The following is an 18,429-nucleotide window of genomic DNA, read 5'->3' as shown; positions in this document are numbered from 1 at the left end:
TCAGTGTGGGATTTAGCTGTGAAATGGGAAAGCTTAACGTGATGAACTGATGTTTGTGGAGACACACAAGTGTGTACATTTTGTTGTCTTTTTACAAGCTCTTTGTCCTTGAAAGTAACATGCAGCACAGAAGGGAATCTGGGTGCAGGCAGCTACCAGGATCAACCTCTCTGCTATATGATAGCTGTTTAAAACATGTGGTATGCTTCAGTATGCAATCTTTAAACAAAACAGTTCTAGCTTGTGGCTGCTGCTACACAGACTGTATGGAGATAAGTCACAAATAGCTGAGCATATGTGTGGTGCAAGGTTAAAACAATAACAAGCAGGTTGAATCATTCAAACACTGGAAATCACTTTGACTCCAGGCCAAAAGCTTAGCTGGAGATGATATCAGTATGGGATAAAAAGAGGATAAACTAACAGGCTTAGCAGCCAGCTTGTTGGAGTCAGCATATAGTATCTATACTTCCAGCAGTAGAGCAGATGGTCATATATTTAAGGAAGCATCAGACAGGGAGTCAGGAGATCTGAATTCTATTCCTGGCTCTGCAGCAATGTTCCTATGTCACCTTGGGGAGTCACTTTTTCCCCCCTTTTTTCTTAATCTTTTAAGTAGTGGAAATAATATTTGCTTGTCTAACAGAGCAGTTGAGAGGCTAAACTGATGCTGAAAAAATTGCTCTGAAGCTCTGAGAAGAATATATGGAAGAAGTGTAAAGTAAACTTGTTTGGAAAAAAAGGACACCACATGGTTTCATGTGGCATGTTTGTGCCACATATTTATGACCTTTCCTCTCCCCTGGAAGTCCCATGCCTTTCTGCCCACTGTTTTCAAGAAGGGAATAAATGGATTAAGCTGCCCTCCATATTTGCTAGAAAGATAAGCCGCTGCCAGTAAGAACCTGACCAAAGAACAGACTATTACTGAGACACACATTATTTATGCCCAAGAGGGCAATAGGCTTGTTGAAGTTAACTGCTCATCCTAAGCTATTTTTTTTTTTTTTTGCATTGGTGGCAGAATAATGTCTCTAATGGCCTTTATTCTGAATTCAGAAGTGCTGCTTGCAGGCTAAACACAAGTAGAAAATGAACCATTGTCTTTCCTGAACAAAATTTCTGATGAATTCCCCAAAATAAGTCCATTTCTTAAATTGGATAAATGTCCATAATTATTTGCACAGGACTTTCATCTAAAGCCCATTAAAATCAACTAGACTTGAAAATAATTGGAATCAAAGACCTAGCAAGCAACTGTCATTATTTCTGAATTCCATACTCATTAAGCAAAATTACTCTATCATCTATCTATCTATCTATCTATCTATCTATCTATCTATCTATCTATCTATCTATCTATCTACCTATCTCTGTCTATCTGTCTGTCAGTCTGTCTATCTATCTTCATAACAATTTGGCATCATAGGAGTGATGTTTTCACCACAGAATAAACAGCTTCTGCTTTCAACACAAAGGTGGAAGCTTTGGGCTGGAGTTGAATTTTAGTGCTTATAATTTGCTCAATTTCTCTTTATGCTTTTGTTTTGTTTTGTTTTGTTTTGTGTGTGTTCCTAGAGTCTAGTCCCTGTCAAGGGACTGAACCCCAGTTCAAAGCTAGGTCTGTTAAAATGGCACAGATAACACTGCAGAAGTCTTAAAACATTAATCTGCCTCATAGCAGCGGTGGAAACAAAGGAAACAAAAGCAAAGGCTATCTGAGGAGGTGTCCTAAGTGCTAATATGAACTTCCAAAATGAATTTGTTTTGCTGATTCCTCACAAATGAAGCTGCATCTTATCCTGTAAACTTGACTTCTTTCAGCTTTTCCAGAAGTCATTGTGGGTTAGATATCTTCATGGAGAGAAATACTCAGCATTTTCAGGCCCAGGCTGTTGAGAAGGTTGCAATAAAACAGAAAGGATCTGGTGTGATTTATGGAGAAGAGCATATTCTTCTGTTGCCTACAGCCTGGTTTTGTGAGAACGAATTTTTGAGCTAAGCTGTTCCTCTTTTATACTGGGACAGTTCTGCTGCTTGTTTCCTTGATAACAGCCTCTGTAAAAATGAAAGAGCACTTCATACTTTGATGAGAAGAACCTACAAATACCCCACAGTTACAGCATGGTATCATGTCCATTAGATATGTACACAAACTGACTTACTGGAGTCTCTGCACACCAAATCCATGCAGTTTTCTCCTTCAAAGCACCACAGGACAGCTTTGATCCAAGGGAGAGGATGAGGGAAACAATTTCTTTCTGAAGATCTGTGTCCAACTACAGTCTACAAATGTTTACTCTTGCTATGTGAACTAAACAAGAAATTAAATATTTCAGACAGTAACCAGCCCACTGTTTTGTTTTTCTTTCTTTTAATATATAACAAAAACACTCTTTATGACAGTGTAGAGTTGCAAGTCTGTGACCAGAGACTGATCTGGGCCAATTGAGAGTGGTTTAGATGAGACTGAGATGTCCCAATATTTTCCTTTTACAGGAGCATTGGTTGTTCTTTCATGTCCTCTTTTAAGTTAGGTAAGTGATAGAACTGCACTTAAGAGGTCACAGAAGTGTTCCATAAAGGTACAAAAACAAAAAGAAAGACAGTAAGGATGGAGCTTGTTTTATTACTGTTTTTCTGCTCTTCCCTATCTCTGTGATTTTTATAAGCTAACCATCATGATTTGCCATAGATCTTGCAGGTAACACTTTCTCTAAATGCTACCAATTTTGTCAGAAAACATTTTTAAAGATAGAAAGGTGACATGAATAAAAATATTCTTAGTTCTTAGAAAAAGTGTTTCAGTAAAAATGTTGCTAATTGTGTTTGTGTTTTGGGGTGTGGAAGAGACCCTTAAGAATTAAGAAAAAGTAGACCTATTTTCAAATGAAGTTAATGATTATTCTAAAAGTAATTTCACAAGTGAAGTTAATGATTTGTTTGAGGCAGGTTGCTTTCCAGGGCAAGTTTTATATTATAATTGTATAAATCATGTGCTCATGATCCATCCAGATCTATCCTCCTCCTCTTCAGTTCTGCACTGTCAGTGCTGGATTCTTTGCACAAAGATGTGGCTTTCTCTCAGGATCATCTTTTCTCTGGGGATACTAATTCCTGGAAAATTCAGCTTGAAAGTGCAGTATCACAGGTGAGTGTGAACAGGGTTTCATGAAGAATTGTGCATGCAGTGAAAGTCCCAGAAACTTTGTCAGAATAATAATAACAATTATGAGCTGAAAAACTGGGCACAGCATTACTAAGATGTAAGCTTTGTAAGATTGAGAAAGAAAACATGAAGACAGGAAATGAAGAATGAGAGAATCAAATCCAAGTCCAAAAAGTCATAGCTACAGCTGTAGGAGCCACAGAATGGCCCTCAAATGCATCTCAGGATGCTCTGTTTCCATTAGTTGATATTCATTTGGCTTAGCCTCTTTCATTATGAACTTTGAAACCAGATGCTGCAGGAGTAAAATGCTTTTTCTGAGTATAAAGCAATGGATATGACTGAGCAAAATTGTATCTATTAATAAAAGACAGATTAGGTTAAATGAAAAAGATATCTAAGACCTGTTGGAAATCTGTAAGAATTACAAAAAAAAAAAAAGTTAAGGTAATTATTCCAGAAAATCTTCATTCCAAGGTGTTCAGAGAATGAGATTATCACATTATGTTTTATTACTGATTAATGTTTTGGAAAGTATGAAGTCTGCAGTTATGCTTATTTTCCATTCTCAGATCCACTTCAGAAAATGAGTGATGTAAAATTATTCTGTTTGCCTATCTAAACTATTTTTGTTTCATTCACCCTCAGCTTTCAAGGAATGATAGGTAAGTGCCATTGTGGCAGCTGGGATTTGCAGGGTGGGAATGAGCATAGTGTGGAGGCCACCTATCCACATATAAGTTCATGCATGGAATTTTCTAAAGTAAGCAGAGAAAGTAGTCTGGTGCTGAATGTCTCTAGATGAATTATATCCCTAGAATATAGTCATAAAAAAGACAGAAAACCAAGCAGTACCTACAGCAAGTAAGTTCCCTCATAGTGTCCCCATTCAGCAGCTCTTCTGGAAAATCTCCTAGCAGAGTATACAGTCACTACTTCAAATGTGTTAGTTCCTTGGAAAATATTTAGTCTTTAGATTTGTATCAGAAACAGAGTTAGAGCCTGATTTCAGTGAACAGAATTCAGCAGATCCCTGCTAACATATTTTTCATTTTAGTTTCTAATTATTGTCCAGAATTGAACCTGTTGAGTACTTGCATGCAATTTAAAATCAGGTTTTGAATGGTCAGTGTGACTTTGGGTGGGCAGCACCTGCACAAAGACCAAATTATTAGTAAAGCCCATTTTAATTGTCCTCTACTCTGTTTAACAATGAAATGAAATATCCAATCTATGAGCATCCAAGGACACACAGTTTGTGCTGAAAACAGTCCTTTGATTTGTTAAGAAAGCTTAACTGTAGAATTTGAAAAAATGTAATTCTCATGGGATCACATGGGCTGACTTTGCACTTCTCCACTGAGAAACTTAGTCCATAATCATAAACAAATATATGCTTTCTAATCTTAGTTTACTATTAAAAATGGTTTGTCTCCACACTGGCTATTGTGAAAGGTTTATCAGTAAATAAGAGCTGGCCATCTGGCAGCAATCTGACTGTCTGGAATTTCTCTGATTTGGTGTAATTAAGACATAATGTCAATGAGGATAGAAAGATATTACAGGATATTGTTTCCCTTCCTGATAGACAAAGAACAAAGCAAGCCTAGGCATTTGGAGAGAATAAACTCTGAACTGCAGCTGAGATGTTTATTCTGCCAGCAAAGATGTTTATCCTGCATCTACAAGGTTTATTATAAAGACATCATGACTGTTGCACCAATCTGTACAACATGACTGTTGTACCACTGCTGTGAGCAATACAAATGTAATCATTTTGCCCCACAGATATGGGGCTATCAGCATCTCATAAACCAGTAATAAACTGCCTGTTTTAAGTATCAAGTCCTAACTCAAGCAAAGGTGATATTTTCAAGAGAGATGTAAAAACCCCACAAATCCTCTTATTTCTCTGGGGATAAAGTGAATGAATAGTGAATTCTATTTGTATGTATATTAAGCTGATAATTGTACATTCCTGCATGGAAGCACAAAATATGGCAGTTGCAGTTCAGATGATGAGAGCATACTATGTCAATGACTATAATGACCATAGCTTGCTTTTGCAACAAGAATTTCTGTTACAAAAGCTTTAAAATGTAAAATGTTCATTTTTTTATACTTGTCCAGTAAAAAGTACACTGAAGTCACTAAAAGGGACTGTAAAGCAGTTTTTGATTGCTAGCAAATAGGAAAGTTTCCAGTGTTCCCCATTATATTCTGTTCTCATCAGTAGTGGATAACTGGTCTCCCACCTTTGAGTAATGCAATGTAGTCATCAACATCCACTCCTCACTCTGAAACCTTTTCACTGGAAACATCACACTTGCTGTCAATCCTGGAAAGCTGACCTGAATGAATTCTGAAAAAAATACAAAAAAAGCTTACAAGGGCCTTTTTAACAGAACATACTGATTTACTTTTTCAGCATTTCCATCCATTTTAATTTTTTCTTTGTAAACATTAAATATTTTCATCAGATTAGGCCTGTAGTAGATGAAAATTTCGTGGGATCTCATGAGAACCTACTAAGACACTGGATTCTGTGTATCTTTTCTAGAAATATAAAATGATAGATTCTGTACTAGAAATTTTTACTTCTTGTGAATTGAGTAATGGAGACCTCAATATTCACTATTTTGGAATAAATTGGCTATTCTCATGACAAGGAGTTTGTGGACATTTCAAATTCTTAGCAGTTTTCATTTATCAAGACTATCAAAAGTTTCTGCATGCTGAAATAGACCAGCCAAGCATAAAGTTAATCTGGAATAACTGAACAAATCCCAAATGTGAGGAAAAAAGTGACATCTTATCAAATAAACGGTTTACCGTGTATTACCAATGCCCTCATTTTGACCCTGGTCCTGCAAAGGCAGAAACACACATCAGGGCTCATGCAAGAGGTTGGCTTCTGTGAAGCTGGTATGGTGAATAAAGCACTGCCACTGGCAAGGAAGCAAAGTGGCTAATGCTCTAGCAACAGAAAAGTCACATCACTTAGTCGTATTTTCAGCCAAAATATTCCACAAATTCGTAATTCTGAGGTTTTTCTGTTGGAACAGCAGTTACATGCTCTGTCTTCCTTCTACATAACAAAATATGTCCTTTTGACTTCTGAAATCATGGATACTTTAACAGATGTTAAAACTGATCTTGCTTCTCTACTGAATTTTCAGGCATCAGGTTTTGCATATTGTGCCAGAAACACTTCAGCAAGTCCAGCATACTCAGGTTCTTTGCAGTACTTTAATGGTAAGTAAAAATAAACACGTGCCCAACGAGCAGAGTGGGGTCTTGGGCTGTGAAACTGATATGCATGTAGCTTATGATAGGACTGATGGAAGTAAACTAGAAAAAGCTTTATTTAGCACTTTTTTTTTTGCCTTGGTGTGAAATTGCCCTTCTACTACCTGAAGGAATTTATGTGGTGACATTGGTTTCTTTGCATGGCTCTGTGAAAGTGCTGCTCCTTATCAGTGGTGCCTGAGCCATTAAAAGCACTAAGCCTGTGCTGTGTGCCCTATGAACTGGAGAGTTACTGGGACAATTTGAAGGAAAACTTCTTTCATTTGTTGATATGCAGCTACTCTAATATATTCCTCTTTCTGAAAACAGAGCTTCATTTGTGTATTTCTCTCTTCTCTGAACAGCTGGATTTGTGGAAGCCCCTGCTGCCTGAAGACATCAGGGCTGGGCAAGACCTGCACATAAGGGTCCCAGCCCCTCTGGTGCAGGAGGTGAAAGACAGCTTAGATCAGCATATGATCTCTTACAGGTACAGTCTCTAATACCTTGGTGGGGAAGGCTGGGTCTAATAATCTTCCTTGCTATCAGAAAAGCACCAAGCCCTATCTGATAAACAGTCAGCTAGTACTGGCAATACTCCCAACCTTTGTTCCAAATGCCTCCAACTTACCTTGACCAGCCAAACCCAGCTGTATGAACTTTTAAAGGTCCGTTCTCCTGTGCCCTATGTATTTACCTTCCACGCGTCCTGGACTGTGATTTTGGTGATGGAACCTTAGACAGCCCAATCTGTTTTGTTTCCTGCTGCGGCCTTCTCAGTGGTCACTGAGAGGATGGCACTTGGATATATGACTCAGTTTTTTAGTCTAAACTCAAGAGGTCAGACTTGGTGTAACCACTGCTTACAGGAGCATGCTTAGCTCTTGGAAAGCATGGATACCTGAATGGAGGGTCCTTCCACTTCTGGAGAGCCCAAAGATTTAGTTGGTGTCACTGCAAGGAAGCAGTCTCTAGCTCTCCTTTTTCCTTCCCTGTCTCTCTCTTCTCTTCCTTCCCTGTCCCCTCTCCTCTGCTTTGGAGAAAAGACCTTTCAAAGTGAATATTCAGCCACTTTCTTCAAAAGCTTCATTTTTCTACCCCTAACCCCTTCACTAGGCTGGTGAGAATATCCTGGCACCATCCAGCCAAAGAGAGACATCCCATCTTAGGACAAAGATCCAGTGTCAGATGGGGCACTGTGCACACAACTGGGAGCCACAACCTGCAAATGTCCCACAATGTTTTATCACACCTGTGCAGCCATGTCTTCCCTAACTTACAACCAGAAGATCTAATCCAAATACAAAGAGTGACTATAAAGGCAAGTGGGATTAAATAGGATCTATTCCTCACACAGTCCTGTTCCCATTTGGGATTGACTTTTTCAGGTAACCAGTAGCTAATTTGGTTTAGCTGTATTTAATATAAATAACCCTGTAGCCATTCAGGGCTGATGATAAGTGGCCTATGGACATATAGTGACATTTACCAAAGATGAGTTTAAGGAGGATTGGTGTCACTTCAAAGCTGTTTTGAGTTAAAGCTGATCTTGACATTCTGCATCTTGCCTGACAAGTTTCTTTAGTAAGTGTGATGCCCTGACAACCAGAGATGAAGAGATACAAGGTTGGAGCCATTACACATTATCTAGAAAGAGGTTTAGATATTCAGTACTTAGACAACATTCCAGAAGATATTTAACCTCCTTTTCATGTCAAGACTCTTCATTTTCTAATGGTTTCAACTGATTCTAGTGGAAATTTAAATACTAAACTGAAATTAACGCCTTGACTTTGTTTTCCCTTGGCCAGGATTGTATCCACCTTACATAGGGTTCCAAAGAAAGAGAGGAATAACTATTAGTCAAGATGAACATTTGGGGTTTGAATTGCAAAGAGGCTGAGATGAGTACAACAATAATAGAGTCAAAGTTCCTATAACAGATTCAAAGCAGGAACCACCCTTTAGAAGGCAGTTGACATGCAGGGAAGGTAACATGACAGTTAGGTATATAATGATAGAGACATAAATGACAAATGATAGTAAGGACATCAATATTCCAACTGTGTCAGACTCTGTGGTTTCAATTCTCCAGTGCACTGATAAGGTATTTTGTGTGTGTGGTTGCACTTCATGGGAATTTTCACTGCCTGAATTTTATTTTGAAGTTTAGATATGAATAAGCATCAAAGCTCAGAGTGAAAGTAAGCTGTAACTACTGTTAAAAGTTTCTTATGTGCAGTTCCCAGAAATGCTGATAAGTGCCACTGTCAGCAGAAAAGCCTGTTACCACTCCCAGCACTTGAGACCAACAGTGTAGGAGCTACCTTTGCAATTGTCTTATCAAATGCGTTCACAATGAGCAAAGATTTGCAGCAGTTACAAAGGGCTGAGTGCAGTGAAAAAAACACAGCCTCTGGCCCAAAGTCCACTGAAGCCAAGGAAAAGGTTTTATTGGCTCCCTGGATCATGGAATCATGCTTGTGTTATACAAAATTTATAGTATAAATTTTGAGAATTTTTTGTAGCTAAAAGGCAAAAAGAGCTACGTGAAAGAAATAAGAAGTTTGTTCTGATTTTTGCAAATTGCAATGAGTATTTCTGTGAAATTTGAACATTGAAAATGTCTCAATAAAATGCAATAAAACCCTAATATTAAATTTTTCCCCTTTGCTTCCTTTTCCCAAAGGTGGTATTTTCAGAGTTTTGCTCAAAAATAGAAGTAGTGATGAAAAGAAAACAAAATCTTGAACTTTTTTTTCTTTGTAGAAAGTTGACAACTTAAAAAAAATCTGGTAAAAATTATTATTGCTAAAACCCTGTGAAAATCTCAGTACTTTGAAGTTTGTTTTACATGGAAGTAACCATAATGCTGATGGTGATGATTTTGCCTGGCAAATCACAACAGAAGAGGTTAAATCCTTTCATTTGCTGATGTAAGCAATGTACCCACCATGGCAGTTCTGCAGTAACTGTTTGGGAATGTTTTCTCTTCTATATTCCCTTTCTCTACCCTTCAGAGTCCTAATACCTGATGTGCAGAAACTTGTGGATCAGAGCATGCCAAGGGAGAGGAGCAGCCACAGACAGGTCACAGGAGGTTATGTCTACACTGAGTACCATCCAATGGAAGAGGTAAAGAAGAACCTAAGTCTGCTTGTGTACTTTGTTGTTTTCTGTTCTGTAAATGCCACAGCAGGCAACTCGATGCTTGCAGAAGGCTCAGCTGTAGTCAGTGGAACTCTTTCTGACTTTCTTCTTTAAAGAACCAGTCTTCACTCTTTGACTAGAATCCTAGCCTGGTTGAATTGAATGTAGATTTGCCATTAATTTTGATTAAATACTCAGTTCTTCACTGAACAAAATATAAATGCTCCGTGCAAAGCAGCTGCACTGTTTCGCAGATAATATTATGTGTTTCATTTGGTTGGTTTGCTACCTTCCTATTCTGTCATTCTTTATTTCTAGTAATTATTAATTTAAGTCCCAGCTTGTTTGGTGCTGAGCCAAATGTGAAGTGCAATGCCTATTGTGGTGCCTGGAATCCCAGTGGGGAAGAAGAGTTGAACAGTGGGAGATCTGTAGAAAGAAGTCATTTAAGGGCAAGGTTTTGACACTTTAGGAGAAAACATAGAGTTCATAGTGTCATAGGGGTGGCCAGTGATGGCTTCTTGGTGCCAAGTTTCACACACCAGCTGCCAAATCTGGACAAATGCAGTGTATGGAAGTAATTCTTTCTCATAGCTGCATAATAAAATTGAGAGGACAAAGTCGACCCTCACATAGGTTTTGCTTGAGCTACCCATTGAGGATGACTGCTGCTGACTCAGATGTGGAAAATCAGTGCTGATAGGGAAGAGACTTTAATACTGTATTGAAGAGTTGATGGTGTGGCTTTGTGTCTGGTGAACTGAACAGGAAGATGCCAATAGAATGAGATCCAGAATGGAGTATCTGTGTTGCACTGCAAAGATGTTCTTTTTTAACACCCAGTGAGATATGACCATGTCTTTGCACAGAGGCATGTGAAAAACCTTCTATGCCTGTGCCACCACAGACTGAAATAAACTCTGAGGAAGATGTAGCTTGTCTAAACAAAAGAAAATGCTTTAATCTAGAAATGGAAGTGGGAAAGAGAAGGAAAATCCCACTTTGGACCAAGAATTCTTTGCAACTATTTTAGATTTATCAGTGGATGACTCAGATCCAGAAGAGCAACAGTGAGCTGGTGACTCAACACTTCCTGGGGAAGACATTTGAGAATCGAACAATGTATTACCTACAGGTAAGGGAGGAAATTTCCCTTAATAATAAAACATATCTTAACAAAAAAAAAAGAAAAGTACTTAGGAGAAGACAGGATTCAGATGTTTCCTAAGATAGCATTCAGCCCAATTCACTGAAATAACAGGAGATGGTTCTACTCCTCTACATTACAGTAAGATTTGCCAACTTTCACAGACACTATCATTATGAGCTTGCTATTGTTATTATGTACTGAAAACAACAAATTTAACTGAAGCCTTGTTTAGAAATACAAATCAAGCTGAAACTAGCTTGGCAACAGCTGTGTGTGAGGATAAAGACTTTTAGTTTGTTATTTTTATTACTTTTTACAGCAGATAGCCTTTCTGCTAACAGTATTATATGACTTTTTATTGGACAGACTAGCAAAAACCATAGTCTTAATATCTGAGTTAGTTATTGGCTAATCTGTTCCTATCACTGAGTGGTATAAGATATCCTGCCTTTTTGTTACCCCCCTTCTAAAAACAAAAACATTTAAATATCTTCAACTAAGAACCACTCCTATGAATGACGAATACAAATGAAAAAGGAAATAAACCCCAACCTTTTCAATTAACTGTTCTATTGACACTTCTGCTCAACAGACACTTTAAAACTCATGCCTTGTAATACTATAATGATGGGGTTATTAGGAAAAGGAGCTTGTCATAAAGATGTCTGTAATAAAAAAAAAAATAATAATAATAATAATCTCAGATGGCTCAACGACATATCAAGGCACATCTTTTGCTTTCTAGTAATACATTAAGCTATTTTAGTGTAATGTAACAGTTTTTAAATTATCACATTTGCATTCTCTCAGATTAGCCAACCATCAAATAAACCAAAAAAGATAATTTGGATGGACTGTGGGATACATGCCAGAGAATGGATATCTCCAGCCTTCTGTCAGTGGTTTGTGAAAGAAGTGAGTCCTTACTCTTCCATTTAGATAATAAGCAAACCATGTCACTTTGGGCACTTCAGTTATCTTCTCTATTGTGGTACCAACTATTACGCTTTTCTGTCAAAATATGATTTGCAAAATTAGTGTGTAGTACAAATATCTGTGGAGACCAAAGTCCAAATCATGGTATGAGATATGGGTATTAGTGCACCAGTTACTACACCTGAATGTTTCCAAAGCCTTCCAAAACTTGCTATCAACCTCTCCTTTCCTCACAGTGGCTGTTGGATCAAACCTCTCTGTATCAAAAAGTCACAGTACTCCTGAAATAAAGAAAACCTAATCTATGACATAGCAATGTTCCACTTGTATAAAAAAAATACCTGGCACACTGGATATCAAGTAGATATTGCACACCATGTTGATATCCAGGAGTGAATGATCACCTGATGACAGTTCTAAACTCACTCTTTGCAGTGATTACCACCACGTTCTCTGCTGAATGCTCTGTAATTTTTCTTTTCAGATTCTTCAAAATTACAAAAGTGACCCAAAGATAAGCAGATTTCTGCAGAACTTGGACCTCTATGTCTTGCCAGTCCTCAATATTGATGGCTACATCTATTCCTGGGAAGAAGTAAGTAGTGAAAATCCAGGAACTAGGCTGAAAGTTAGGTGTGCCAAGCATGTTTTGTTACTTTTAGATAGAGTCATAGCAATTATATTTAAACAGAAAGCAGTGATATTCACATGAATCTTCTTATGGCTGAGAAATTTTGTTTCTTCTGGCAATATCAGTGATCACTTGAGATTGCAGAGCTAAATATTCCTAGCAAATGTCATGAGACATGGGATGACAAAACCACAAGAACAAATGGTTTTGGGTTTCTGGGGATGGGCTTATTTCTTTGACAACAGCTCAAGGCCTGGTTGATGGACTTCAGCATGTCTGGAAGAGTCATTCATTCTTCATAAAAGATATCAAATAGCAGATGGGTCTTAGCATCTTTGCATGGGACAGGAGGAGAATTGGTCAAATATCAGGATATTTGGTTATGAAATAGGTGTCCCTTCCCAAATAGTCTTCCTTTTCTGATATGGAGACAAATGCAAAATGTTGGTTTTCAGCCACTCTCATCATGCTTCCCGGCCCCTGTGCCCAGCTGAAGCACCATTTAATGCAGGACCTTTGGGTGGCCCATGGCTACCACCATGTGGATCGGGCTGTCTCCCAGCCTGCTCCCTGGCAGGTGTGGGGCATACCAAACACTGCACTTGGATGCACAGGTAATTCAGCTGGGAAGCTCATACAGGCAATACAGTGAGGTCTGCACAGAACCGAGTATAGCTGTGAGTATAGCAGGGAACCAACCAGCAGTAGCAAGATTAGCTGACAAAAAAGAATTAATCTATCTGAAACATACTATCATCTCTTGCCCCTCACAATACCCCCTCACAAGTCTTGCTTAGGAGTGTGGCACTGCACAGAAGCAGCTGAGTACCACAGATAAAGCATACTTATAAAAAAAAAAAAGTCAGGAGGCTTATTTCAGGGTGCATGCAGGTTTGTGGAAGATGACAGCCTGTCTGTAGTAGATGAATTGTTCTGTCACTGAGCTTTATCACCCTTGAATGCAGAGTTGTACTCTTACAATACCAGGGTTAGCTGGAATGCAGAGGTCAAAAATAAAGGAGTATTTACACCACATGATCACTGGGCCATATGGATCATTAAGTTTTTATTATGTAACAGAAGTTATGTTTCTTCAGGATCGTTTGTGGAGGAAAAACCGCTCTCCATATGAGAATGGCACCTGCTATGGCACAGATCTGAACCGAAACTTCAATTCATCCTGGGGCAGTAAGTTTGAAGTACTTCAGATTATGAACACAAATTTAAAGCAAGAGTAATCAGTTTGTGAAATAAAATGTAGTCCTGTAAGAAAGGAATATTCATCTTGTTGTCATCAAGGCATATATAAAAATAAAACCCTAGTTTGTCAAAATATTAACTTGTTGACTTTCAACCAGCACTTATTTTTGTGAGCAAAAAATTGTTCTTATGTAACCATACCTCTAACTCACTGCAGGAGCAAGCATCATCTCTAGGCAGAAATGTTAGGAGTTAGTCACTTAACAGCCAATATTTACATTTGCCATTAATTTCAAGGAGCCTCCAAAGCTTCCCTGGCGTGTGGTACACTGTGATGGTGTCAGAGTGTTTTTGTTGCAGCCAACCTGTAAATGTGCAATAAATATTTCAGTCTTGTTGCAAATTTTAGTTGCTACCTACTGAGTGTAATGCTGAAGTCCCACTGAGATGTCTAGTCCCCTGCCCACATAAACACATGCCTTAACACTCCAAGGTAAATTTCCCAGTTCCCTCGGAGCTGGTGTTCTATATTTCTCCATTGATTCAGTGTTTGTATTCCACCCCAGGTGTTGGTGTATCTTTTAACTGCAGCAGTGATGTCTTCTGTGGACTCGGACCAGAATCAGAGCCTGAGACAAGAGCTGTGGCTCAGTTTATCAAAAGCAAGAAGAGTGACATTCTGTGCTATTTAACAATTCACTCCTATGGACAGCTCATCCTCACCCCGTATGGTTCCACAACTAAACCTCCAAGTAACAATGAAGAACTGGTAGGGCAAAACATTCATCTTCTACCTTTGTAGAGAGCAAGTACAGGCAGTAGCACGTGGTGCAACTTTACTTACACTCTTGCCTTCCCTTCAGAGGAGCTAGGCTTGTTCAGGGACTTGACTCCCAAAGTTACTGCTTCTCTGATCAGCATCAGTAAGGTTTATTTGCCTCAGAAATTCCTAATTCTTCATCTTAAATCACTACAGATAGGGTTAAAACAAAGCAAGATAAGTGGAGAACAGCACCAACTTTTGCTGCATACAAGAATGAATTTGCACTTTAGGATGCCAGCGCATTATACACATATGGCTACCATGACCGTGTCCAGAAAGGATATTCCAAACATGCTCTCAGAAAAATGGGAGTGAAGTAAGTGCCTATTTCTTAGTTACTTCTTCCCTCAGTTTCTGAGTGTTCTGATTTAAGTTCACTTATGTGTGTATTTATGAAGATTCCAGTAGCTGAAGCACTAGTTAAGAGCATGAGGCATTTGGGTTTGGCCTTCACCTGAGTTGTTGGAGACGCCATTTGTTTTGTCTATGGATCAGTTTCTAAGGATGGCAGGATACGGAGTCTATTTCAATAAAATGAGTAAGAGGTCAATCACTGCTGTAGACAGTACCAGTGTGTTATACATCATAAACTCTAAATTCTCCAAAATACAGGCTCTGACTGCACAGTAAAGAAAATAACATCTCTCCCTAGTAGCATAATAATCTCTAAAATTTTAACACAATTTGCATTACAAAGAATCAAGAACAATTTGTCCAAACGTTCCTTATGGGTTCTTCTAGAGACCTGAAGTAATATCAAAACTTAAACCTGATCATATGTAAATGGAAAGCTGAAAGAGACAAAAATTTTTGGTCCACTCAAAATAATTGCCAAAGGTACTGAAACTGATGCCAATGCTGTTCCTATTTTGAATTTCCAGATGCAAGTTGCAACAGAAGCAGCTGCTGCATTGACAGGGAAGTATGGAACCAGCTACAGAGTAGGATCAACAGCTTTAATTTTATGTAAGTTTTTTTATGTTTCCCTTTGACTGCTCTGTGTTTCAAAGAATTGTCATGTCACATGCATCAGCAACTACTGTTTTGCTGAGCTTCTACTTTGAGTAATATTTAAAGGGCTGGTTTGGCTCAACATGTAAGCAGCAGTCATTTGAATACAAGATAACTCTGTAAGGTAAAAAGCTGACTGCAGGAATGAGCGAAGCATTGATCAGAAGCTAGCTCCTACATGGATTCCTCACAGATCCATCACAGGGGACAGAAGAAGATTGGTGATAGATCATCCTGACCCTGCTGAAGTCAGCAGCAAAACTCCTATTTGTCTTCACTGGAACCAAGCAAAAATTAAAATCCCAATCAGGTCTACAGTTACTCCATCAGACTTTATCACATGGCAGCTGCTTGTAATTCTGTGAAATATATTGGTTTCAGCCCTGTTCCTAACAGACTGGATGGCCACACCACAAACACATCATAGCTAATATGAGTTGACAGACTTTACAAAGAGGATTGAGGGCCCTAGAGACTGCCTAGTAAACCCAGTATTTTCCCAGTAAGCAATAAGTCACGTTAGTCAGTGAGAACAGTAAGTAGCTGGCTCCAGAACCCATGTGGTTTGCATATTCCAGTGGCTGTCTCTGCCAGCCCCCGAGTGCCAGTCCCTGAGTCACAGACTGCATGAGCAATGCAGTGTAAGTGAAATGTAACTTGCCTGTGCCTAGGGCTTGTACTTATACTGAATATGTAAGAAAAACAATCCATGAGGAAGATGAACAGAGATACAGGGAGAAGCCAGAAACTTTTCAGATTTGACCAAAATTATGCTTTAAAAAAAGTAAAAATAAATTCTAGTCAGTATCCATGTAGGAAATGAAGTACAAGAACAAATAAAACCAAGACACCAATCCATCTCGTACCCCACACTAATCACAATAAAATGCTAAAAACACAGAATCCTTGAAACTCATCTCCTGTTATTATACAATACCATCTTATTAAGAATTGTCACTTAGGATACTCCATGGAAGACTTTTAGTACAGCTAAGAATTACAGCACCTAGAAACTGTTCTCTGTGTCACAGTGATACGTGATTACTGCTTAGTTCAGGGATTCTGGTATAAACTTGTATTAACTGTAACAAGAAGTATTTTCAAAGAACCATGCTTAATACAAATCTCTCCTCTCTATTTTTAAATTCATAGACAGTAACTCAGGCTCCTCACGGGACTGGGCTCACACGATTGGCATTCCGCTCTCCTACACATTTGAACTGCGAGACGAGGGTACTTATGGATTTGTTCTCCCTGCTGACCAAATCCAGCCCACGTGTGAGGAGACTATGTTGGCTGTGACAACTATCATCGACTATGTTGATAAGAAGTACTTCACAAATGGAGCTGTGGTGCTGACCTCCAGCAGCTTGGGCCTGAGCCTTTGCCTGAGTATTGTACTTATATGGACTGTTTCTTAAAAACTGCTTAGAGAACCCAGCAAGGGACTCACGTGCAAAATAGAATGTACTCTCAAAAATAAAAGTTACGTCAGCAAAGGAACTTAAAGTCAGGTGTTTCAATAAAGGCTCATCCCATAAAAATAAAAGGACTTGTGGTTTGATCGCTATGTTTTTGAGAAGAAGGAAAAGAAAAAGAGCTGTGGCCATTTCCCAAGCTTCACTAGCTGGTTCTGCTTATTCTTTAGGCAACCTTAAAACATTAACTCATGACAAGTACCCATGGGAACAGAGCACTATTACCCCCTGGTTCTTTGGAGCATGTTTTCAGGGGTTCACCTGGGTGTGTGCAGCCCTTCTGTCAGCCACAGTCCTGATCTGTCACAGTCTTCCTTGCTGCCTGAACCCGCTGACTTCTTTGTGTTTCTGCCTTAGCAGGATGCCTGTGAGACTTAAAAGTCCTCAAATCCCACTGCAGATAATTGGATAGTTTCCTTGTCCTTCACTCTCCTTCCCTAAACTGCCACATTGGGGTCTGCCAGAAAATAAAGGGCCTCAAAAGCTGGCAAAAGGTCATGATCAGGAAACCATCTACAACAGCCTGAAACAAGCTGAAGAATTGAATTGGTGCAAGTATGCAGGGACAGAGAAGAGGCATGGCCCTGTCACTTAAATGCAGTCAGATTACTGAAGATAGAAGGTGCCCAAATCCTACAAAAATTTGAAAGAGAAGGGGAAATTAAAGGTAAGGATGGGATGCTATTCCCACAGAGGAGACCGGAGAATTGTTTTTTTGCATTTTCCACTTCCAAATTTGACTGGTGGTGATAATTATTCTCCTTAATTTAAACCCCTAAGAGATTTCATTAAGATTGTACATAAAGAAAGTCTGTTTACCAAGAGGTTTCTTTCTTACCAATCACTTTAATACTTTGGGGTTGACTGTACAGGAGGGGGTCCCGTTGTCTGCTCCCCATCATTTGGGAAAGCCTGCAACTTTCAGGGATTTGCCTGGGGTCCTCACGCAAAACTGGAAGCTCAGTGGAGTGCCAGAGGAAAGGAAATATTTCAACCTATTGAGCAGGGACTCTCCAGTTGAGCCACTCAAATAGGAATGCCAAGGTAAGAGCTTCTGTGTTGTTACAGCCAACACCAGAGGGTGCAGGGCATTCACTGAAATAGGGAAGGCCTGTTTTAACCTGCACTCTGCTTTTGAATCCAGGAGTCCAGCATCCCAGGAAAATGTACACCAGGCTCGGCTACTACAGATAACAGATGGGGGGTTTTGTTGTGATAGGAAATGAAGAATCCAGGGAATAGGGGAAAAAAGAAGTATGAAATGTCTGGTTTTCTTAGCAAAAGCAAATGTCAAGACTGTGCTTGGAAATTGAAAGTGTGCTAACCAGACATTTTTCAACAAAATACTTCCAGATTTGGGGAAGAGAATGTTGTCCAGTCCTCTTCCAATGTTGCCAAGAGAAGGATGTGTATCACTTCACCATGGTACCATTTAAAAAAAAAAAAAAAAAAAGATACAATCTTGTATCTTGTAATTTTTCCAAAGCACATCCTATTGTCATTTTGTCTGTATTATTAGTTGACAAATCTTAGCTCCTGTGTTCATTGTCCACAGATTATTACCATTTGGTGTAACTAAATCTGCCTAACTCC

General features: G+C 38.9%; 1 protein-coding gene across 1 annotated transcript; it reads left to right on the top strand.

Moving 5' to 3' along the window:
- The first annotated feature begins 3,071 nt into the window (after window positions 1-3,071).
- On the top strand, window positions 3,072-16,779 carry CPO (carboxypeptidase O). Its single transcript, XM_062498449.1, has 11 exons — window positions 3,072-3,151; window positions 6,349-6,424; window positions 6,823-6,947; window positions 9,478-9,592; window positions 10,641-10,742; window positions 11,568-11,672; window positions 12,178-12,288; window positions 13,422-13,512; window positions 14,091-14,293; window positions 15,229-15,313; window positions 16,511-16,779. Exons 1-11 carry the CDS (start codon window positions 3,072-3,074, stop codon window positions 16,777-16,779), a joined length of 1,362 nt encoding a protein of 453 aa, XP_062354433.1.
- The last annotated feature ends 1,650 nt before the right edge of the window (window positions 16,780-18,429 follow it).

Source organism: Cinclus cinclus, chromosome 9, assembly GCF_963662255.1.
Source record: "Cinclus cinclus chromosome 9, bCinCin1.1, whole genome shotgun sequence".
NCBI classification, from domain to species: domain Eukaryota; kingdom Metazoa; phylum Chordata; class Aves; order Passeriformes; family Cinclidae; genus Cinclus; species Cinclus cinclus.
The sequence above is the reverse complement of the archived record's forward strand: the minus strand, read 5'-3'. Positions and strand labels throughout refer to the sequence as shown.

What these genes read in the sequence shown, in the direction of transcription:
- CPO (XM_062498449.1), top strand. Translation starts at nt 3,072, where the DNA reads ATGTGGCTTTCTCTCAGGATCATCTTTTCTCTGGGGATACTAATTCCT. An exon ending in GTCAGTGGTTTGTGAAAGAA is followed by an intron (nt 11,673 to 12,177) that starts GTGAGTCCTTAC and finishes TTTTCTTTTCAG; the next exon opens with ATTCTTCAAAATTACAAAAG. An exon ending in CAAGTAACAATGAAGAACTG is followed by an intron (nt 14,294 to 15,228) that starts GTAGGGCAAAAC and finishes TTGAATTTCCAG; the next exon opens with ATGCAAGTTGCAACAGAAGC.